Here is a 24,328-nt window from a genome sequence, read left to right on the forward strand (position 1 = left end):
AAGTTGATTATATTTAAAAGTAGCAAAATACCCCTAATAAGAGAACTTCAATCAAAATTAATTTAATTTTCAAGTAATTTATTAGGTAGTAATTTTTTAACATTTTATATTTAAATTAACAAAATTATTATTAATCTAAAGTTAATTTACGTTTATTAAAAATCTTAAACAACATACTTTTTAAGACAAAGAGAGTATAATATACTCTTTCATTTTTTTAATATAAGATAAATTGTACTTTTTAGATTGACTTAAATATGTAACTAGTCCCTACAGTTTCATTGTCTTTTGATATTAGTTCCTACACTTTTTTTGGTTGGGTCTAAGTCTTGTAGTTTCTAAACAGTTTGTTTTTAGTCCTTGGTGTTACTCAAACGTTACAAAAATGGTTGAAATTAACGGAGTGCCACGTGGACCAACCAATATAAGCCACGTGGCATGGTCGAAGTCTCATTTTTATTTTTACTTTTTTGCCAATTTGATTTCATATTAATGTTTTATTAATAAAAATAAATAACCATGAAAAAGAAACATTTATTTGACAAAAAATGAAAAAGAAAGATAAATTGCATAAAAGAGGGGCTTCCATCTTCTTCGTGAAATCATAACTTACCAAACACAATCAACTCAAGAAGCACCAAATTTTGCCACTGCATATATCAATTATAAATCTCACTCTTTAGTGTGCAATAACAAGTTGTATGAGCACAAAACATGGATAACTCTTTTTTTTTTTTTTTTGAAGAAACTAAATTAGCCCACCTAAATTGGCATCAGAGAGAATCGAACCTCAGAAGTCAGACCTCAAGAGGAGCGCACTCTCAGGTCCCAAGTGGGTTCATGGATAACGCTTGTTGACTGAATGAGGAGAATAAAACCAAAAAGGCAATTAAGGTAACAACAATGAAGAACAATGGAGTCACAACAACGTAACTCTTTCTTTTATATTGAAGCATTTGAAGCTAACAATGAAGGTGGGGCTGTTGTGGGGATTGATGGAGATTGGAGAAGATGAAATTGGGTGGTGTTGTGGAATAAGAAGATAAATAAGAACACAAATTGATGTTTTGCTAAGGAATAGATGTGGTTTCACGAAGAAGAAGATCATGCCCTCTCTTTATGCAATTTCTGTTTCCTTTTCATATTAACGACTCAAAATGAGATATATTAATAAAAAACAGTTTCTTCAGTATAAGATCTACTGAAATAGACTACAAAGAGTCAAAGAAAGATAATCATAAATAAATAACACAAGACCCAAACAAAATAAGAGATTAGACCACCAACTATAATAGTTAAGAACTAAAATAACTCTCATCGTCTTCAATCATCTTTAAGAAAAATTCATATATTTAATATATTAAATACTTTAGATTTTCAATAAATCTAAAAAAAATAAAATTTAACTTATATTATTGGAGGGAATATTTCAGAATTCTTACAAGATCGTCACCACTTACCTGACACCATTGTCTAACCATAATTCGATTGTACCTTTTTGTGAAGCTGAAATTTTATGGTCTAAACTGATTTGTCCACCTTCTAAGAAAATGACAACACAACCGCACTTATTTCTGACATGACCTACAACAGTGATCCGTGCTAGTGTATCATGCATTGCTGGGTATGAGCTCAAATATTTCTTGTTTAAGGGACATACGAAGTTTCATATATAGGCCACAAATCTGGCCATTAAACTACATGTAGGGTCGGATGAAGTATATAAAATAAAAATTAGTGACAAAAACACGAAAGAGTATGGATTTGAGATTTTATATCATGATATTTAATTTTATGTATAGATCTATGACTTTGTTGAAATAAACAATTTATTTTGCAACTTAAGCACAAACTCTTGTAATATAAGCAAGCGCTAAGATATTTGTATAACACAATACCTTTAGAATATCACTCTATCGGAGATAATAATCTACTTCCAAAAACAATATTGTTATTAAAGGTATTGTTTTTGGAAGTAAGATATTATTTTTTGGAAGTAAATTATTATCTCCGGTCACATGATAAGAGAGTGATATTCTAACCCTAGATTAAAAATTTAAAAATGAAATTTTAACTGTTGTGAGAAAAACAATGAAGGGGATTTGCTCTCCGTGTTTTTGTATAATATATAAGCTAAAAATGAGTTATTTTCGAGAACTTATGAAAATAAGTTAAAAACAGATATTATAAACTGATTTCATAAGTTCTCTTCAATAGTATTAGAAATACATATGTCAATTATAAGCTCAACAAGTCAAAAAATATATAAGAATGACTTGATAATTAGAGTGAATGAGTTCTCATAACATCAGAACTAACAAAAACTAATAATATTAATTACTAATATTGTCTGTTTTAAAAAAATAAACTCGAAAAAGTCGATACAAACATGTGTTAAAAAGCTTATTTAAATTAACTTATTTGAGTTTATATCTATTAACTTATAAGACCGTTTATATGAAAAACCTATGTCATATCAACTACAAAATAAGTTGTTTATTCAACCAAAGATTAAATATAAGCAAAAATGAGTCAATTACTTGATGTATTTGGTTAAAAATTTGGACCAAATACATTCACGAATTTTTAACCAAATACATTCAATTTTGTTGACTAACTTTTGTTTATATTTTGTGATGGATGGAGTACATGATATATAGAAAGAATATTGACGATGGTGAAGATAGCTCATGATATTTTCTTATACATTCAAATAAGGTTTAGTGGCGCATCTTATTGTTCGTCTACCTTTTGTTCATATGTAATTATCATAATTAAAAACTTGTAGAAGAAAAAAAAAAACCAAGAACATAAGCAAAAATATTTCAAAAGAAGTAATGTAGACAATATATAATGACATAGCCCCAAAAACATTAATCATTAAACTAGAATTAATGAAAATATATTGAGCTGTGAATTGCATGATACACTAGGACGGATCACAATTGCACATCACATGAACCAAAGAGAAGAAGTTGCAAAAGGAAGAAGCGATTTTGTCCATGAAGAGAAGAAGAATGGTGTGAGAGTATGAGTGAATTTGAAGGCTTAATATAATAAAAATATTTGATACGGAAGCATGGGTCACACCGACAAAAATGACAATATTAAAACTTTATAAATTCATTCATGCTGAGTTCTTTAATTCGTGCTCGTTAAACATGCAAATTGAACATCAGCCGTTGGATTGCAAGTGGTACACAACACGTGTACGGTTAGATGATGGGATACTGAATTTTTTTAGGTGAATTCTTTGGTACACATTATTACGTTAATATGTACCGGTATATTTGTTGAGGTGGATGATTCTGATTGGTTTACAAATAGTATTTATTAATCTTTTTATATTAATTAAATACTATTTGTGGATCAATTATAATCATCCACTTAACGATACATATCTGCATAATATGTGTACTAAAATGTTGGCAATTTTTTTTAATTGATAATCGCTAGAATCCATAGCTGCGGGTTTCCCATGCTCAAACTTATAATAGTGGTTTTTTTTTTTTTAATGGAAATTTCATTTTTTGTTTTTCTTACTTGAAGTTCATTTTTCGTCATTTCTTACTTCTTAGACATGACGTGCAAGAATAATATACTTAGTTCAATTGTTGCAAATTTTAAAATACTTTCAGTGAAAAACATTGAAATTGATGCTTCATATAAATATTAAATTTTACTTACTATAAATTAACATAATCATCTACTTTTTTAAAAAATCAGAGAGTTAATACTAAAAATAAATAAATAAAATCTTTATAACTTACGATAAAATCTTGAGATATTCTTACATAGACACAAAAATATAAACTTAAGATTTAGGAATGTACATGTCAATAAAAAAAATAAAATAAAATAATCACATTAATTAATATAACTTTAATATTTTTTTAAAAAAAAAAATTTGTTTTGCTTATATGAATGTGCTTAAGAATAATTTATTTATACTTATTTTCTCTAAAATATTTATAACTTGCTTTTAGATGGAAAGTGACATTTTACCATTATAAAATAATATTAAAAAAAAAGGTTGATATTTTAACGAAAAAGGCAAAACAGAAAGATTGGGAGAGTAACATGTCATGGAGAGTCACATCGGTAGAAGTAGGTGCAGAGGCTTGAAGGGTGATGCCCATCAGTGATGGGGGTAGCTTTGGCTACCTCAAATTTTTGTTTATTTTGCTTTAATGTGTAGGTAGGTATATTGTATATTTAGCTACCCAAAAAAATTTGACAGTTTGGATCTCTATTATTAATTATTAAAAGTCAGGGTTTTTTATTTTTTTCACCACCAGTTTAATCTGGTTCTGACATCAAATAATTTTAGTCCCTCTTAATTATAATTATGGGGATCAAACTATGATCTTTTCTACCATGTTTAGCTTCAATCATCACTAAATTAACTAACGGTTAGTTTAAAAGAAAGAGTTTTGTTAACTACAAAAATTGTTTGAATAAAACTCAAAAATAAATGTACAATGAGTTTCTTGCAAAGTCAATTATAAAATCCAGAAACGTATGAAATGAAAGATTGAAAAATTTTACATTCATAATTTTTTTTTTCCCGACAAACCAACTTATTTGTTGGTTTTTATTTTGATCTCATACTTAATAATTATTTTATTTCAATCCTCTAATTATACTTCTTTTTTTCACCCTCTGATTCCTAGGGGAAGGAGGTCCTAGTAGTCCAAAATTCGATGCAAGTTCTGACATCAAGTGATTCTAGTTCCTCCAAATACAGTTGTGGGAGATCGAATTGTGGTCCTCCCTACTAAATTCAGCGTCAATCACCACTGAACCAACTAACATTTGATTTTCTAATTATACTTTCGTCCGACAAATAAGTTATTTCCAATAAATTTTATGAAAAACATCAATCTTCATTTATAACTTCATCACCATCAATGATAGGTGTGGTTTATACGCACATACAAAAATATTTTTAGCTATCACTCTCATCATAACTAATTTTTCTTTAGTACTTTCTTGTTCATCCATTAGAGAGGGTGATTTATGGTCGATTTTGATTTATAATCACCAGTCTCTTGATTGTTTTTTATTTATTTTTATTTAAATAAGTGAAATTTACATATTTTTAGGTTTCGTTTAAGTTTTCGCCTTCATGATTTCCCATCTTGGTATTGTGTATTTTGATTTCCCATCTTAATACGGTGTTTGTTTTGTTTAGATTAGCAAAGTTGTTTCAATTCAAATTCAGTGCAGATTCGATAACTTTAATGTATTTAACATTGCAAATTTGTAGGCATGACTATTCCAGACAATTAAATTTTTTCATATTAATTGTAGGTTTTGTCATTAGGTTGTTTAATGTTATTAACTCGAGTGTTGTGAGCTTGTTCGCAAATTCATATTTTTAGTTTTTAGTGAATTTAAATATGTAATAATGATTAGTCCCCATGAGCTTAGCTCAATTGGTTGGGACATCAGCATTTTATATGCAGGAGCCAGAGTTCGAACCCTGGACACTCCACTTATCCATCTTTAAAGGTGGAATTTCAAGCCACTAGGCTACCTGACCAAAAAAAAAAAAATATGTAATAATGATTTGATTAATATACTTTACAAATTCGAATAAATGAAGATCGTTGTTTTTAACCAAAAAAAAAACTTCATCACCATCATCATCATTCATCAATCCAAAAAAAATTAAATAGAAAAAAAAAATCAATAATCCATTTTAAACTTCAATATTAAATTTTCCCCCAAATTCAAAATCCTAACCCCAAAATTCATGGTAAAATTTATGACTCTACGAAAAGAAGCACAAATTCATAAGCTTAATTGATTGCCATAATGTTCATGTTGTTCATTCAACGTGGATTGTAATCTTTATGTGATTATGCAACAACATTTACGGCCATACAATATTAACAACCATTCATTGAATTTAATCAGCAACAACATTAACAATGTTGAATTATTGGGCAGCCATAAATTATGCAACAATATTTTTCCCCAAATTTAAACGTCAAATTAATACTGGGAAGCCATGACTTTATAAACAGCAACAACAACATTAACAACCATTGAATTTTAGAGTTGCAGTTTTGAATGTGACGAAAATTTGAACAAGTTTAAATTGAATTATTAGGTTTCTTGAGTTTTAATTTATTTTTTCTGAGTTTGTGGATGAAGATGATGGATTTTTCTGGCAGTCAGTGATAAAGGTGATGATAGCAATGATGAATATTAACATTTTTTTTTATCAAATTTAACGGAAATGACTAACTTAATTGACGGATCAAGGTGATGAAGTTATATTTAAGCATAAATTTTAATAATGTTGAACGAGTTTAATTTATGTCTCCCTTACTCATATTTTTTTTCGTGATTTTTTTTGGTTCTTTTTTCGGGTTTTTTAATAATAATATTTGAAAGTGGTGCATGATTTAACCATTTGAGTCACCTGTGCATGTTAGAATCCGTCTTGTACTTATTTACATTTTATGAAACTATTTTGTGAACTAGAAATTTCCATATTTTCTAAAAAGTTGTCAAAATAGAGACTATTTTCCAAACTATATGGAGAATTAAAATTTAATAAAAAGACTACACTTAAAAAACGTGATCGGTAAATAAAAACACTATTTAAAAAGAGTCCAAATATTAGCAAGATATTAAGCTCAAGTGGTTAATTAACTCCCATTATAGAATGAATCATTCGGTAGAACTTGAATTTGACTTTTTAGAAATAATTATTGGTCAAACTATCATAACCTCACGGCCGAACTCTGGATTATCGAGATCCCTTCCTATGAGCACCAAAAGATTAATAATAAAAAAAGTACAAACACTTCTTCTCACGGGTCCATTATTATCATGGGTTTTGGACCCAATTCAATTATAATTATTAAGAAACTAACATTTAAAAATGGAAAATGTTAAACAGTGTCTGGTTAAATGATGAAAAAATAGTAATTTGACATTGGAGTTTGTGCAGTCAACTGCTCAAAAGTTTAAAAAGTGTTCTTTTTTTTTTCAAAACTTTCTTTTTTTGTTTTCCTTAACCATTGTATAATGTCTCTGCAAAAGACATAATTAAAATTGTCTCCCAAGTTGCACATTTGTTTCCACAAGAAAAAAATGAGGAACTTATGGGGCTGGAAACTTACGCAAGAAATAAGTGAGAGAGAGAATAGGACTATAGAAAAAAATGGGCTTAATTAGTAAAATGGTCCCTTAAAGATATTTTTGGTTTCATATTGGTCCCTTAAAGAAAAAAAGGTCCGAATAGGTCCCTTAAAGACATATCCGTTAATCAGTTTATTCCTATTTAGACATTTTTTTAGGGACCAAACTGATTAACGGAGATGTCTTTAAGGGACCTATTCGGACTTTTTTTTCTTTAAAGGACCTATTTGGACCTTTTTTTCTTTAAGGGACCAATCTGAAACCAAAAATGTCTTTAAGGGACCATTTTATTAATTAAGCCAAAAAAATGAGGAACTTATGGGGCTGAACCAACTAACGATCGTTAAATATGTTTTTAAAAACTCTATAATTTACTCTTACTAAATTTAGTCTTTATGTTTTTTTAGATGGAAAACTGTTGTGGCATATGGTGCACCCAGTTAAATATATAATTTTTGTTATTATATTTTACTCATTTTTAAAAAATAGTTGTTACATTTCAAAAAATATTTTTAAAAATCTTTACTCGTGTTATCAAATTTAGAGCTATCAAACGAGTTGGCATGGTTCTGATGGTCCAAACCCAATTATTATTGGACTACACATTAATAAACCGACCCAATCCACGTGGACTAATGAGCCAACCCGACCCATTTTATTTTATGTTTTTATTTAATCAATCTTTTTTTATGTCACTTTGATATAAAGTGAAGAAAAAACAATAAAAATAATATAACTCACTTTTTTTCTCTCTAATTGAAGCATTTGAAGATGATGGTGGAGCTGCTTGAAACTCAACATTCATGCGACCTCTTTGTTGAACCATAGGTTGCCATTGTTGTTGTTGTTTCTTCTTCCTCCATCATGATCATCTTCTTCTTCATTGTTAATACATCTTCTCTCACGTGCATGGACAACTTATTTTTTTTATGGGAAATTTTTTTATTGGCAGCTTAAGGCCACCAAGAAGTTAAAACTTGTGTCACAAATTTATTGAGGGCAAGGCCGCCAAGAAGTTTCTGTCAGTTTCTCTTTCACACTTTTTTGGCGGATTTATTTAGGGCTTAAGGCCGCCAAGAAACTTACCGATGAGTGTTTTGTTGGCGGATTTTTTCTGTGAGCTGGCTGCTAATAACTTTAAATTTGGTGGCAGTTTTCAGCACTTCACCGCTAATAAAAGTTGATTTTCTTGTAGTGATAAAACAATGTATTCTTGTATCCAAAAAAACAATGTATTAATATAGATAAGGTACTATATAGTACTCATTCTTATATCTGCAGTTTAAAAAAATACTCATAATCAGACTTATACTTGTGCGAGTAACAATTTCTGTACATATGTCCTGTCCTGCTCGGATACCTAGGTACTCATATCCATACTTATTCCATGTATTTTAGTAAAAGTAAATCAAACAATTATAAAAACGAAATTTAAAATATTTATAGAAATCAAATACATATTTAATTCTTTAAAAAAAATCCAAAACATTATGTTTCTTCTAGCGAGTCCACTTTTATTATGGGTTTTGGACCCAATTCATTTTTAATTATTAAGAAACTAACATTAACAATTAGCCCATGTTTGCCATGCCTCTGCAAAAGACATAATTAAATGTATCTCCCAAGTTGCACCTTGCTTCAAAGAGAAAAAATCTCTTGCTGCTTAATTCTCACACTATAAATAGAGGAATTGAACGAGGGAATAGGGGGCTTGAAACTTACACCAGAAAACAGTGAGGGAGAATAGGTAAGAAACAAAGTTCAAAAAACAAAGTTTAAAAAAATAGAAAAAGAAGGAGGAAATAGAGAAGGACAAAACTTAAATACAGTATTATAGGTACTGTTTTTACTATTTTTCAATTGCATCTAAACACGTGTACTATTTTATATTCAATTTTAACACCGTTTTAGGTTCAATCTTTTATTCAAAAATGAATCGTAATGTTTTTCTTTCATCGTAATTAACTTAAATGATTTTTACACTATAGTGTCGTCACATATTAGACTACATGCATGTCAGCATGATGGGCCTAAGAGTAAGACCACAAAGATAATCAATTTATAAAATTATTTCTAATTAGTTGTCATATGATAATTAGTTGATATTAGTGTTCAAAATTAATAAAATTATTTCTAACTAGTTGTCATATGATAAAACAAATTTAATAAAATTATATCTAGAGTTAATATTGTCTCAACAAAAATTAAATAAATGAAATTTGATATTAATTGAAAATATAATATTAAACGAAATTATTTTACTAATTTAACAAATGATTTTGTATTCAAAACATCTAAAAATTAAAACTTAAACCAAAATTTATTAATTTTATTAAAATACTAAAAGATATAATGTCTCATTAAAATATACCTAACATTATATAGACACACATGACACAAATACAATCTATCCGAGCGCTTAATACAAGCACATACATATATATAAAAAATAAAATATATACTCCTCTAATTATAATACTTTTTACAAGAGATTATAATATTATATAATGATAATTATATCCTAAACCATGCAAACATGAAAATTAATAATCATAATGTACCATCGTTTAATTTATCCACATTGAGCATGTTAACAATTGAAAGTGCTATGGCAGAAAGTTGAAAAACATTTTTGTTTCTCTTTGTCAATGGTGAAGTCACATCATTCTTTTGCTTGAATCCATCTTCACAAGTTGTTGAGGCATCAATAATAGAACTTAGCTTAAAATTACAATCTTCATAACGTTTTGCCTTGTAATCTCTAATTGCTTCTCTAAAAGTTGTGATAGCATCAGAATATACATCAAGACAATCATTCAAACATTCTTTGATAAATGGATCTTTATCTTTCTTCTTTAAAAGATCTTTGATGTAATCACAAGTATTTGTCACATTGTGCCTTGTTATCTTTATAGATATGAGACCTAATTCTTCAAGATTTTGGGCACATTGGCTCCTACGGTCCGATTGAAAAGATGTTGTACAAAATTTGTAGCTTATGTTGGGATCATTTTTTGAGCAATTCTTGCATGTTTGTTGGATGAGATGGTTGGCATCAACAAATTGATTGAAAGAACATAAGATGATTGTGAGGAAGAACAATAGGAATGAAGAAGGACTCATTTTTCTTTGTTTAGACATTTTGTGTCTAGGACTTAGTTTTCTTTGTTTGGAAAATTGTGAAGGTAACACTTTATAGATGCAAGAAATGAGTGTGTAGTGATGGGAAAGATTGTACTTTTTCTCAATTTTTATGGGGTGGAGAAGGAATGCTTGTGTGAAAATAAATGTAAGTTGCCGTCTAATTAAACAAGAAGGAATTAGAAGCTAAGTTAATTTGGCAATCATTAGATTTAAAGGTGGAAGAAATATGGCAAACTATTAGAAACAATTGAGTAGGATATTAATTTGTTTATGTGGATAAATTGGAAGAATTAATTCTACCAATTAAAATAAAGATACTATAAGCCCTTTGGTTAGTGAATTCCTCGTGACAAAGTTGATAAAATTGTCCATTAAGTGTTTTGATAACAAGTAAAATAAAATTTCTCCATCAAGCTTAAAGAGACACAAGAATATTGAGTACAACTAAAGGCAATTTATTGAGAAAATGTTGTCTTTTAACAAGTTCACATAATAAAATATTATTTTTTTAGTAGAGCTGTCAAAAAAATCTCCAACTTCCATGTCTCGTCTCTTGTAAACTCGTTAGTATTTTTTATGACAATATTAATAAAACTACTTTTTTTTTTGTTAAAAATCATGATGTTTGAAGGTTAGTGTACTTTGTATATAAAAAATATGAAAAAAAGTTTAAAAAAAATATATGTTTCCAAAAAATAATTTAATTTACTATAGAAAAAGGAAAAAGTTGGAGCATGTGGGTCAACTTTAATCATAGATCTTAGGAGATTTATTTGAGTGAGGCTCTTTAGCCTTAAGAGTTTTTTGCCCTCTCAAATATGTAGTTTGAGACCAAATCTTATGGGTTGAATAAATTGATAGCAACAATTGTGAGCACTATTAATTCTTGGCTAGGAGAGGAGTGGGAGGTGCAGAAAATTCATGTGTTCAGTGAGGAAAATAAGGTTTTGGTTAAGTTGGCTAAAATATGCCATTCCTTGCATGTGCTTGATAATCCCCCTAATTAGGGTTATGGTCATCAAAGTTATGGTCATTTATTATTGTTGTAACTAATCTAGTATTTCTTTCCTTTTTAGTATTTTAATTATTGATTATGTTTGTGTTTTGGAATTTCCTGTCATGTGAAAAAGAAAAATGAATTTTTGTTGCCATCCTTACAATTCATAGTTAAGGTACTTGAGGAGGAATTCAAACTATATTATAAATGGCCAGTATTCTCTAGTTACTTTTATGAGATATTGTTGTTATCATTGGGGGAGATTAGAGTTGGTCCAACATTTTATGAGACATAAAACAAACTCTTAGATGAAGTCTTTTATCTAACATCAGATAGGAAATTTCATCTAAGATAATCAAAATCCTTCCACAATATGGTGAATCAATGTTCGAATTTCAATTAAGCGATGTATTTATATTTAGTGTATGATATTTCTTTAATATGGTTAACTTTAGTGGAAAAAATATATGATTTTTTTTAAAGAATGAGCCAAAATCTTCAAATATATTTTGATAAAATAATTGTATTTTTTTTTTCAATACAAATTTACTTCACTATTTTAAACTTCTTAATATTATTAAAACTCACACAATGTGAGGTCCTAAGTTCAACCTTTTGGTTGCATAAAAAAAAAGTTCAACCTTTTGGACACACAAGATAAATTCTACTACTTTTATAACATACACAAACAAGCGTCGAAAATCGAATGTATGACCAATGACCACTTGTTCAAGAGACAAAAATCGAGTATCACTTGGACTCGTTGCTGTTCAATTCCTGAATTATGTTATCCCAATTTTATTTATTTTTCTTTATAATTCAAGTTCAACCAAAGCCACTAAATTTGATCTAATGGTGAGAGATTTGAGTAGTATGTTATAGGTCCTAGGTTTGATCCTCATCTCATTGTAAAAAAAAAAAAAAACATTTTTTTGAAAAAAAGAAGTTCAACCATCTAATTTTAATTTTTTTTTAGAGAATATGAAATGCTTTTATTTTCTTGAAGAATGTCCAGCAATTTTTATTTTTGTCAAAAAAATGATTCTTCACTTCATTTACTGAAAAATCTATTCAGTGAAAGTTAAATTACAATACAGTACAAGAAAACAAAAATTCACGTTTTTGTTTGTGGATAAGCAACAGAGAAAGTAAAACCTCAACAAAAACAAAACCCCTTCACTTCATTCATAGTTCTTGGTCTCTCACACAAAACATCATCATCGTCAATGGCTAAGCTAAGAACAGCCATTGATTCATCATTCTGGGACTTAAACATTTCATCTCCTCAAAACATTGATGGTTGGGCCAAAGCTGTTCCTGGTGACCCTTTTCCTCTTGATGCTTCAGTTGGTAGTAGACTCTTTCGTCATCAACAACTCTCTGAGCAACTCTCTCCTCGTTTTGGCATTATCCCTTCCTTTGCTCCTTCTTCTGTTAAGGAAGTTGGTTCCTTTTCACTTCAATCACTTCTCCTTAATCTTACTACTAATCGTTGGTAATGTTTCACTATACTTTCTTTCTTGGTTTTTTTGTTGTATTTTAGTTTAATTTATTTGAATATGATGGTAATTTGAATTTCAAAGACTTGAATTTTAATGGGTTGTTTGTGTTTTTAATGTGTATGTCTTTAAATTGTCTGTTTTTGTTTATGCTTCTTTAAAAATTGGATTTTTTATTTTGGGGTTGTTGAATGTCTTAAATGGGGGCAATAGGGGTTTCAAGCCTGTTTTTGAGGGTCTTGTGATTTCCTATGAAACATAGTGACTAGTGAGGGTCTTGTTATTTCCTATGAAGCATAGACACAAACGCAGACATGACACAACATAGACATCAGACATGACACTACGGTTCGACATAGTTTGAGAAAATGAAATAATTGAATATAACAACTAATTACTACTAACATTGGTTGTTTCAAAAAATTAATAAAATTGAATATAACCAAATGTGTCGTTGTTGTGTAGATACACACACTGAGACTGACATGTGTTAGACGTGTCTTCAATTTGAAGTGTCGGTGCTTCATAGGTTATTTTGAAGCACTCAAGAAAGAAATTTATTATTTTTGAAGTTCAACTATTTTCTATGAAACACATGCACAAACACGGACTCCATATATGACACTGACATGTCGACTTGATAATAATTTGAGAAAATGAAATAATTGAATATAATCATATGGGTCCGTGTTGTGTAGATTCACACACGGAGACTGACATGTGTGGGACATGCCTATCATTTGAAGTGTTGGTGCTTCGCTGGTTATTTTGAAGCACTTGAGAAAGCTATTTGTTTTAGCTTCTTTTTATTTTGAAGAAATAATGAAAATGAGGTTTGTTTTAGTTGTTGATGGTGTATGCTTATTATTGAATGAGAACCCAAAAAGAAGAAGAAAACAAAATTTGTACATGTTTCTAGTCCGAAATTGACTAGCTGGTAGTGTATCACTGTTTGTATAATTCCAATTCTTGAAGAAAAATCAAGAGTTATTGGTTGTTTTCATGGAGTGTAGGGATAGAGTAGCCGATAAAAGAAAAGGATGTTCATTATTTGGATTTAAACCAAATTGTTCATTGTTCCTACTAGTAACTATATGGTTGTAGTGCCATTAAGTGTAAACAGTTCAGTTGGATACTTTTTTTGGGTAGTTTTATACTTCAGCTTTTAGTTCTCTCTTCTGTTAGTGAGTCGAAGGCATTAAAATGTTGCAGTAAGTGAGTAACTAATTTTATGCATTTAGTGAGTTCTTAAATTGTTGTATTACAGAACATCTAAGTTTTGCTCATTAGTTTTAGTTCTACTAATTTATCTCAAACACAAGTTTATGTTTTTTATGCTTCAATAACTTGCTTCATATATTGGTTTTGTTCATCCACAAATGTCTTTTATATTAGCCATTTTGATCATCAAATATGTTTTTAGGTAGTCAATTTAGTCGTGGAATGTGTTTTTTGTTGGTCAATTTAGTCCACAAAATTACTAACCAAAGAGACGCTAAGGATGTATTTGCAATTTCGATGCTTTCAGAGATTAATGTGACAACGAATTACACTTTCAGGGACCAAAATGGTTGTATGCCCCTTTTTTTGTTCTTCTCAATTCGAATATCAATGATGAATCTCAACTCTTTAATGTACTCATATATGGCTTTATTATGGTTGATATAGGTGGCTTGCAGCAACAGGGCAATTCCGTCCCAGGAAAATGATAGTTGATTTAAAAAATGAGATTTCTAATGCTACTGAATTCAATCTCTCCACAGTTAAGGGTGTTGCAAAGCATTTCATTGACAAGTCGCATTATTCATATGGCTTAACCTCGCAGTTTTCTTTTTCTCCTTCAACGTCTGCGTTGTTTGCTTTAGAGGGCCATGGTGAGAAAGAAAGGCGCCGCAAAAAAGTGATGTTTTTTCACGAGGCACGAACTTAACTGCTTTTCTTAATTTTTCATAATCTCATGCAGTCAGTTGAAACTTTCTTCATAATCTCAAAATGTTAAGTAAGATTTGTACTACGATGCCTGATAGCATAATGAATAACCGTAAAAGACAATGTTTTGTGCAGCTTCCTGAACATGATCTTACGGTGGAGGCAGCATGGCCTCAATTGTTTGTTGACCACAAAGGAAGATATTGGGATGTTCCCGAGTCTATATCAGTTGATTTGTCATCCTTTGTGTCTGATTCTGGATTGCGATACCGTTTTGGGATACATAAGAACAATGGTAATCCTCAGGCAATTAATTCAACTGATAGCGATACACCACTGTCTCTACTGCCAGGGTTATGCGCCAAGGCTGCTTTTACTTATGACAAGATCAAGTACTTTTGGAAAAACAAGGAGATTGAGAAGGAATACAAAAAATTGACTCCATATGATGTGCGACTTAAGGAACCTCATGCAGCAGTATCTGGAATTATAGGTAAATTCTTTTGATGAATGTTGTCATCATTGTTTGAGTTGAGAATCAATAGGTGAATTCTTATAAGTTACAAAGTCCCTCCCTTACGGAATCAATATGAATGAGTTGAATAATTTCTTTCGGTGTATTTTATAAATTTCCCTTGATTTTCATACGAACATTTTTTTCATCATTGGTGAATAGATTGTTGTTAGCTGACTAGACATTACGGCAATTATCTTATAAATGTAGGTAGCTCCTTTGCTTCCTGGATTTGGAACGGGAAGAACTTTTCTGGTATCGATTCAGGAGAAGATCAAGCCGTATCAAAGAGAAGAAAGAGATCTCGATTTAATGCCGATTTGTTTGGTTCAGTTTGCTATACTTTTCAGCAAGGAAGATTCATGAAGCGTTTCGGGGACTTAACCAGGGTAGATGCCCGTCTAGATATATCTTCAGCTTCCGGACTTGCAAAGAAGATTCTGAATGGTTTCAAGCGTTCTAGTGCTGATCTTAACGAACAATCATCAGCCTCACCCCGGCTTAATTTAATCTTTCAACAGCAGGTACAGATTTTCCTTTATAAGAGCAACTATCTTTGAATGTCCTTTAATCAAGAATACGTTTTAAGTAACTGTTAAGAATTTTAATCGAGTAGTAAGAGGATTCTAAATATTGATATTGACCGCTACACAAACATATATGTAGGTTGCAGGACCGGTTGTATTTCGAGCAGATTCTCGAATTGCAATTGAGTCATTGACAAGGAAACATGGTATCTACATAGAAGATTTCATTTGCAGCTTGAATTACTCTTTGGAGTTTCTGGAATCCGGAAAAATCGTTGCTTGGTATTCACCAAAACGGAAAGAAGGGATGGTTGAATTGCGCTTATTCGAGTTTTAATTGAAGTCGGTCTTCATCATTTTTGTAAGTCATGCATAATAACACCTTTTAATGTAAGAATGCGACACGGTTGTTGTTAAAGTCGCATTTGTTTATTATCCTTTGTTCTTTGCATGTATGTTGTTGCATGCATAATTCATTTTAGAGTTAGTTGGCTTCTTTTTGTATCAATTAAGAGTTATGTTTAGTTGGGTGGTTATCAAAGGTTCAAAACCAAACTACACTATTGTTCTTTATAACTGCCATACAAGTTCAAAAAGAATCAAAATTTTGTTCATTTTCCAAAAGACTGGATTCTCTCCAATGGAATGAGATCTTCAAAATCATGGTGGTCATTTGATCTTAATTGGATATTCTTAAAAAAATTCAAAATTTATTTATTATTTTGTAATAAAAAATAGTGAGTCGGTGAGTTTCAATCTAGATGTCTGATCTTAATCAAACAACTATTAATATTCCGAATGCAAGAACAAAGTAATTGTGACCACAAGGCGTTGAGGGAAAGAAGACTTAAAAGAAAGAAGAAATGCTACCTTCAGTCCAACGGCGAAGGTAGCATATTTGCAGGGAAATAGTCCAACGTTGCCTTTAAAAAGAAGCGAGCGAGCACACAAGGTAACCCAAGAAGAAATGTGGAAAATGTTGTGTGCACAGCAATGGAGAAGTGAATAAAATTAAAGACTTGGGCGACATAGTTTACAAATTGTTCGCTCTTTTGGCATCCTTGGTGGCACTGAACTTCACTGCCATAGGAGAAACGCTATTCACAAAACACTATATCTTGCCGCGGTTATGGTATACTTCTTACTCTGGATGGATATTTTACACCCTATATGGAATTGTATGTGCTGTGTCGTTCGCAGCATTCAGAATTATTTCACCCAACACCAATTTTGCTATATTCAATTTGGCCTTATGGCTCTTAGTCTTTATACTTATTGCCTTCATTTACTATCAAAATCAAACCTTTGATGATGATGCTACTTATAGTTCTGACTTGCCTCTTGTCAATGGCGACGGGAATATCTTGGCGCCGGAACAGCTGGAATCCTTTGCGAGTCAACTCGCCAACCAACATAAGCTTAATATTGGCGGAGACAAATGCCTAGAAGTCCCGCTACCTTGTATGACAGGTTTTGACAGAGATTGCAATGGAATGGTTGATTTGGAGGTTTTGACAGAGATTGCAATGGAAACGGATGCTCCCTAGTCGCTATGATAATACCAAGTTGTGGAGTCGATCAAACATTCTTCTCTTTTGTACCATACTCTTGTTGCTGTAACTATTTGTATTTGTGTGTATGTGTTTACTATAAAATTGTTTTTCTGTAGTTTCGATAGATTATTGTTCTGTAGTTTGAATTGTTGTAACTTACTGGAAAATTTATAGTTATTCAATCAAAATTAGACACTTTAAATTAAAGACTGTTTTTTAAATTACAAATTAAAATCTATTATTCTGAGTTGTTTGATTAAGATCGGATGGTCACAGATATTAGTGCAGCATGAGAAAGTATGATTGAGCGCCTGTTTTATTAGATTTTTTAAAAATAGATTCTTATAATGTTACATAATTTTATGTAAAAAAAAAAATTTACAAAAAAACTTTTTATAAAAGGTTCAAATGAAAATTTGATTTGAATAGTTATCTTGATCATTTTATTGAAATTTTTTTTGAATATCAAAATTTCGAAAAATCATTTAATTTTGAAGCTATTTCAAATAGATTTTCATAAAAATCATTTTTGAAATACAACTTTTTGAAAAAATTGTGATTTTGACTATTTTTGATCTTCAATAATGTGTGTTTATGTTATATGATGTCAAAATTAGTGTTTCAATTTAGAGAAAACGAATATAAAAAAACTTATAATATTTTGAAAATCGGTTGCGGAAAATCTATTTTCAAAAATACAAAGAAAAAATTCATTTTTTTTAAAGCTGAAACAAACAGGCCCTCAATATATTTGAGAAAATCCATATCCAAGAAAATCAACAAAGAGCTGGAGCTGACAAGAGAGAATGAATATCTAGAGAGAATGAGTTTCTAGAAAGAACTACTCAATAATATTTTCTTAAAAACTCAAATTTAACAGAATTGCATAAGATGTCTATCTTTCTTTCTATGCTTATAGGTATTTATCCTCTCATGCAATTGTAAAAATCTTCACCACAGGCAAAAGTAATCAACATGACAAAGGTCTCTCTAACCATGAAGACCCTTGTTAACCCTTATCATGTGGAATCCACAAAATTGATTCCTTGGACATCAAGTCATCAACCAATGAATTTCAAACTGAAATTATGCATTGCAATATTGAAAAACAGCAGTGATCATAGCATCTGCAATATCCAAAACTTCTGAAGGAATGTTGTTCTTAGAATAATAATAATATAATAATAATAACATAGAGAATATTTTAACACCAATCATTGAAATTTTTTCATTCTACTCCTAATACATTTGCCATAAATATATTATTATCAAAAAGGTCGTTCCTCGCTGTCTCATATAGTACCCCGAACCCTACTCAACCACGGCCAATAAGTCGCTTGATTTAATGAAGACGTGCTTTGCATCAGTCCCCAAATCCACCTGAAAAACAATAGACCAACATATTTATTAATGATGAAATGAAAAGCACGGCTGATTCATAATGTCATTAGAATGCTATCAAATTTCTTTTCTCAATAAAGCAGTATGTGTGAGATATAACAAAAAATGGTTGGCAATCGGCACAACAATTTACTCGAATACTAGTTGTTCTTTTGATATAAATATTTCTTTAGTCATTGATTAATTCATTTTAAAAATTAGCGTTCAATGTTAATGTTACGACTTAAAATACACCTGGATGTAAATATGTACATAAGTGCAAATATTTTAATGTCACTTACCTCGTAAGCATTTACGTCATTGAATAGAACCTGTAAAAAAATAATGATAATTATAGTTAAACTATGAAATGAAAACCAGGAAGTTCAAATGATTCAAAAACTGCTAACTTTATTCTATTATTTCATTATTTGAACCAAAAGTAATCCCAAGTTAACCCTGCACACTACTACTATCGTGGCAGGCAAAGAAGTGAACCTCTAACTTCCTCCATTTTATCGAAATAAGATACATCAAACAAAACCAGAATAGACTCCAGTCATTTGACTAATGAGCAAATACTATATATATTATGCATGCTACATTTTCTGATTACAAGAAACAGAAAGTTTGATTTGGTTGAGGATTCATAACACAATGCTTAGGTTTACACCTCTCAAGCAATTTGTAACATTCTATTCTAGTCATAGTAAAGTGTGGTATCAAAGCTATATGAACAACGTAGTCAAAAATTGACCCTTGTCGGCCTAAAAGATGGGACAGTGGCCACTATCCAAGGTTCAAGTCCGAGGGGCTTCTATTTGAGAGGCCATGTTAAATAAACTATCCCTGTGCTTCAATCTCTGAAGCAAGCAAAGACACTTCTAATCGGAAGTTTGTATAGTGTCCGGCACGACACTGACACATATGATTACATTCAATTAATTCATTTTTATAATTACTTCTTATTGGAAGTTTGTATAGTGTCCGACACGACACTGACACATGTGATTACATTCGATTAAATCATTTTTATAATTACTACCAGTGTCTACATGTCAGTGTCATGTTTGTGTCTGTGCTTTACAAGCTTCATGTTCTGAGATGATTGGCTCAGTGGTTCTTAATATCGTTAACTTTTGTTGCAATTGTAAATTGGGAATTAGAGTTTGTAATCGGAAGGTTTTAGCATTCATCGAAAATAACTCCAGGGTTCATAGTTACAGTAGTTATTTGGATCTTAGGATTAGGATTTAAGTCACATGTTTAGGTTGTTTGCCATGGTAGATTTAGGGTCCTTTGAGATTTTGAGTCACCTATACAAAGCATACTATTAATCTCGAGATTGTTGGCTTATTGTTAACTTCACCTCCATTACAGTAACTAACAACATACCTTTGCTCCGGCCTTCACATTTTCAGCCTCAGCACCAACATTTAGGACCTGAAACAAATACAAAATAAAATTAGACCAAATTATCGTAAAACTCAAGTTTTTTTTTTATAAAGAACAAACCTTCAGATATAAAACATCATGAAGCACTATGTAATATGTATACTTACTTCTCCAACAAGGTATCGCTCAAATTTAACAGCTGACTTGGGCAGCAAAATTCCACCAGCTGTTTGCTGCAACAAAAAATATATTCACAAATCAGCTACGCAATCATGCACCATCCAATTTATAATTAACAATTGCAGAATACTTTATTCTGACAGTAAAACAAAATCAAACTAAGCATAATAAAACAGATGAAGCCACCAACTAGTTCAATAACACATAAAGCATAGATAACAACTCATCTATATAGCATCACAGCATTACATAACTTTTCTACTCTGCTAGCTATTATTATGCATGTGTAATTCAAGAAATATATAATGGTGCACTTAAATTGAAGTTATCTCGTTAACAAGGGAACATAGGTGATTCTGTTTTCACTGACAAAACAGAAAACCAAGTTGATGACTTTCGATGAGGATATATCAATTCGGCACGCCACAAATACAGCTAGATTTTTTGTTGCTGTAGTTGCAACAAATTATTAAATCGGCACACCAATCGCATCAAAATTGTGCCACGGTACAACATAAAACTGAAAGTTATCTAAACAAAGAAGCCCCGCAAACGAATCCAAAACTCAACCTATAGTTTGAACTTATCATAGTAATTATTTCAAGACTGCAGGCACCAAACATTGAAACAACAACAACAATTATAATAACGACAACAACAACATCAAATGAAACAATAATTAAGTTCTTTAATCTACTAAGTAAGTTGCTGAGTTTGAATCCCGTCAGGACAATGTCACTTGAATTAATAAAAATTTCCACTTTTCTCAATTTATAGAAAAAAATTTCTTAAGTCCTTTAATCTACTTCTCATAATTCCTACAGACTAAGAATAAACAATATCCCAAATTGAAATTAAAAAAAATAAAAATTTGATTTTTGGATAAGTTTGTAGCATACTTGTGATAGCTCCTCCAAACGAATAAGAACCCTATCAGCCTGAGGCACAACCTGAAATCCAAAAAATCAACAAAATTCAGATACAAAAACAAAAATTAAACTTTAAAAAACATAAAAACTATTAAATAAAAGGAGAATTATAAACAACCTTAGTAGGTTCCCATTTATTGGCAATTGCATTAACCTTCAAAGAGTTCCTCTTCAATACTGAAAAATACCCAAATGAAAAAAGATTAAGAATTTGTTAAAATGAAGAAATGGGTTATCAAAAAATAAATCTTTTTGATGAGTAGAAGAAGAATTATACGTGGGAGTTTCCGGTTGGAGAAAGAAGCTGTGGTGGTTTTGTGAAGGAAGGGTGTTGGTATGGTGAGAAATGTGGAAGCCATGGTAATGGATAAGAGATGAGAGAGTGAAGGAAACAAGAACAATTGTATGAAGTAAAAAATGGATTTGGTTTGAGAAGAAGATGAGTTAATTAAACCCTATTTTAGGTTTTATTATCCACAAAGTCACAAAATGTCAAGAATGAAGACAAAGAGATTGAGAGTGTGATGTGAGAAGGTACTAGAAGGTAATTCCAAGTTTTGATTAAAAAATTTGTCAAAAAAAAAAAAGTTTTGATTAAAAAAATTAATAAATGAAGATAACTTACTGATAATTTAGTAAAAATATTATTTTAAGATTTAATTAGTTCATACTCAATGCATTATTATCTAATTATTCATTCATTACACAACTATTGATCGATCATTAAAAATAAAACACATTTTCTTTGCGAGATTCGTGATGAATTAGTGTTGTTTTTCATGACAAAAATAATTAGTGTTGTTGTGTATAGTATTATTCAAAATGAAAATAGTAGAACTAAATAGTGGGTACTACTTAGTTGCTACTTTTTTTCATTTTTAAACGATGTAGCTTGTCATGTGATGTTTGCTATATCTGTGTTAGTTAAAGCTGTTAAAATGAGCTAATCTAAATGGGCAAGCTGTTAAAGCTATTGACGCGAGAGAAACTCGTAGGTAGTGGATGAGTAAAAATAGGGCGTGCGAGAAACTCATAAGTAGCGGATGATTAAAAATAGGGCGCACGAGAAACTCTTAGGTAGCGGATGGGTAAAAATAGGGCGCCTGAGAAACTCGTAAGTAGCGGATGATTAAAAAGAGGGCACACGAGAAACTCGTAGGTAGCGGATGACTAAAAATAGGGCGCACAAGAAACTTATAAGTAGCGGATGAGTAAAAATAGGGCGCGCGAGAAACTCTTAGGTAGCGGATGAGTAAAAATAGGGCGCACAAGAAACTCATAAGTAGCGGATGAGTAAAAATAGGGTGCGCGAGAAACTTGTAGGTGGCAGATGAGTAAAAATACGACGTGCGAAATTTTTTTATCCAATATATATATATGTACAATATAAGGGTAATGGTTAACATAGCGTAGTAGTTAATTTGAATGTTCAATTTTGGTATCTACAACACAACGTAGGAGTTTTTTAATTATTTATAATGTTGAGTTTGAACACTAAAAGTAAAAAATAAAAATCGGGCCGGCCCGAAAGTCCGACAACCCGCACCGGACTCGGGCACTAATTTTCATAGCACGTTTTTTATCCGGACTTTTTAGCCCGACTCGACAGAGCCCGAAGTCCGACCGAGCCGGCCCAAAACGAGCCCGGCCGTCCATTTTGACAGCTCTAGTGTTAGTGTCATTTAACTATCTTTCATTGAGGGTGTGTTTGATAGAAAAAAAAAAAAAAAAAAAGAGAAATAAAAACACGAAAACCGATCTCTTCTCTTTTTCTCTCATACCCTGAGAGTGAGAGTATCCAACTGAAGAAATTATCTTCTTTCCATTACTGACATATGCCAGTGGTAAGTTAAGAACAGGGAAAAATTATAAAAATTAGAGGAAAATAAATAGTAAAAAAATAATTAAATTGGCATTTGTATCATACATTTTCCTCTCAAATATGTCGTACCACATGATCCTCATCCTCATACAATAACAAGACAAACATGTTATAGAGCCCTTCGAGATATTCCTCCATAGGTTATTGTGGCTCCTCCTGCTATACGCGAACTTTGTTTGATTAGGTAGATTTACAAAAGCGATAAATAAGAAAGAGAGATATAGCAAAAAAAATAGTTATTTTTATAGTTTGGATGAAGAGAGAAATAAGGAAAGAGAGAAATATAATGATTAGTAACTTCCAAAAATAAATCTCTCAATCTTATTAGAGATTTGTGTGACAAGAAATAAAATAAACAATTTTACAACAATACCCTCATTCAACTGGTTTATTTTCTTGTAAAAATGGTAAATTTGTTATTTTCTCATTTCTATCAATTTTTCTCTTCCCACTTTTCTATTCGTCCAAACCATATAAAATTTCTGTCCAATTTATCTTCTATCTCCGTTCTCTTTTATTTCTCTTTCACTATTTCTCTCTTCCCTATCTCTTTGACATCCAAACATAATGTTCATGCTCGTGAGACTCCTCTAACTAGGACTCAAGACCGGGATCAATGGTTCGCCTCTTTAGGCTCTGTGTCTTAGGTGACACTCCTACCTAGCAGATACAATGGTTGAGACCATGTCACCTCTAATGCAATCGATTCTGTCCATTTTTAAAACATTTTTGAGCAAATTACATTGATCTCTCTTGAAATTTATTAAAATATCACTCACATTCCCTTTATTTTTTTAACAAAACACAAACCTATCCTACTTAATTTTCATTGTGATAAATACCTCCCCATTTTGGTTAACATCTTCTGTGCTCCCTTAAATCACACTTGATTATTTGGTTCACTCACATTCTCACTAATGATGTTAACGGTGTTAATTTATGGAGATGTGAATGTTTTTAAAAAATTATAGAGGATGTTTGTGTTATTTTGTGATACTTTAAAGGAGGTCGATCCCCAACGTTTTTATATATTTAAGTGAAAAAAAGAAAAGTGATGGATGAAGTATATACTGACTATTAATTTTATTTTTTTAAATTTATAATAAGGTTGAAGATCAAATCTACAATCTCTAACATATTACTATCTAAACTCCTTAACATTAAGGATGCGTTTGATCGGCTAAAAAACAGGAGACTGAACTGGACAAATTTTGTTGTACCCTGTTTGATTTGAAACTGGT

The 24,328-nt window shown here is 30.9% G+C and overlaps 3 protein-coding genes across 3 annotated transcripts; 1 reads left to right on the forward strand and 2 right to left on the reverse strand.

The window, feature by feature from the left end:
* Positions 1-9,453: 9,453 nt before the first annotated feature.
* On the reverse strand, positions 9,454-10,349 carry LOC123885173 (putative invertase inhibitor). The gene has a single exon (XM_045934437.1). The coding sequence runs from the start codon at positions 10,297-10,299 to the stop codon at positions 9,709-9,711; it is 591 nt and encodes a 196-aa protein (XP_045790393.1). The 5' UTR covers positions 10,300-10,349; the 3' UTR covers positions 9,454-9,708.
* A 2,072-nt stretch (positions 10,350-12,421) lies between these two features.
* Positions 12,422-16,326, forward strand: LOC123885764 (protein TRIGALACTOSYLDIACYLGLYCEROL 4, chloroplastic-like). The gene is made up of 5 exons (XM_045935083.1): positions 12,422-12,794; positions 14,467-14,716; positions 14,863-15,220; positions 15,452-15,765; positions 15,908-16,326. The coding sequence occupies exons 1-5, from the start codon at positions 12,526-12,528 to the stop codon at positions 16,103-16,105; spliced, it is 1,389 nt and encodes a 462-aa protein (XP_045791039.1). The 5' UTR covers positions 12,422-12,525; the 3' UTR covers positions 16,106-16,326.
* Positions 16,327-18,480: 2,154 nt separating this feature from the next.
* On the reverse strand, positions 18,481-21,706 carry LOC123887178 (10 kDa chaperonin 1, chloroplastic-like). Its single transcript, XM_045936461.1, has 7 exons — positions 21,483-21,706; positions 21,324-21,382; positions 21,176-21,226; positions 20,264-20,329; positions 20,097-20,144; positions 19,004-19,033; positions 18,481-18,701 (listed from the first exon to the last, which is right to left on the reverse strand). The coding sequence occupies exons 1-7, from the start codon at positions 21,562-21,564 to the stop codon at positions 18,633-18,635; spliced, it is 405 nt and encodes a 134-aa protein (XP_045792417.1). The 5' UTR covers positions 21,565-21,706; the 3' UTR covers positions 18,481-18,632.
* Between the last annotated feature and the right edge of the window lie 2,622 nt (positions 21,707-24,328).

The sequence above is a fragment of the Trifolium pratense genome, linkage group LG5, assembly GCF_020283565.1.
Source record: "Trifolium pratense cultivar HEN17-A07 linkage group LG5, ARS_RC_1.1, whole genome shotgun sequence".
Lineage (NCBI taxonomy): Eukaryota > Viridiplantae > Streptophyta > Magnoliopsida > Fabales > Fabaceae > Trifolium > Trifolium pratense.

What these genes read in the sequence shown, in the direction of transcription:
- LOC123885173 (XM_045934437.1), bottom strand. Translation starts at nt 10,299, where the DNA reads ATGTCTAAACAAAGAAAAATGAGTCCTTCTTCATTCCTATTGTTCTTC.
- LOC123885764 (XM_045935083.1), top strand. Translation starts at nt 12,526, where the DNA reads ATGGCTAAGCTAAGAACAGCCATTGATTCATCATTCTGGGACTTAAAC. An exon ending in AAGTGATGTTTTTTCACGAG is followed by an intron (nt 14,717 to 14,862) that starts GCACGAACTTAA and finishes TGTTTTGTGCAG; the next exon opens with CTTCCTGAACATGATCTTAC. An exon ending in ATTTAATCTTTCAACAGCAG is followed by an intron (nt 15,766 to 15,907) that starts GTACAGATTTTC and finishes ACATATATGTAG; the next exon opens with GTTGCAGGACCGGTTGTATT.
- LOC123887178 (XM_045936461.1), bottom strand. Translation starts at nt 21,564, where the DNA reads ATGGCTTCCACATTTCTCACCATACCAACACCCTTCCTTCACAAAACC. An exon ending in CTCCAACCGGAAACTCCCAC is followed by an intron (nt 21,383 to 21,482) that starts GTATAATTCTTC and finishes GGTATTTTTCAG; the next exon opens with TATTGAAGAGGAACTCTTTG. An exon ending in GTTTGGAGGAGCTATCACAA is followed by an intron (nt 20,330 to 21,175) that starts GTATGCTACAAA and finishes TTTTTGTTGCAG; the next exon opens with CAAACAGCTGGTGGAATTTT.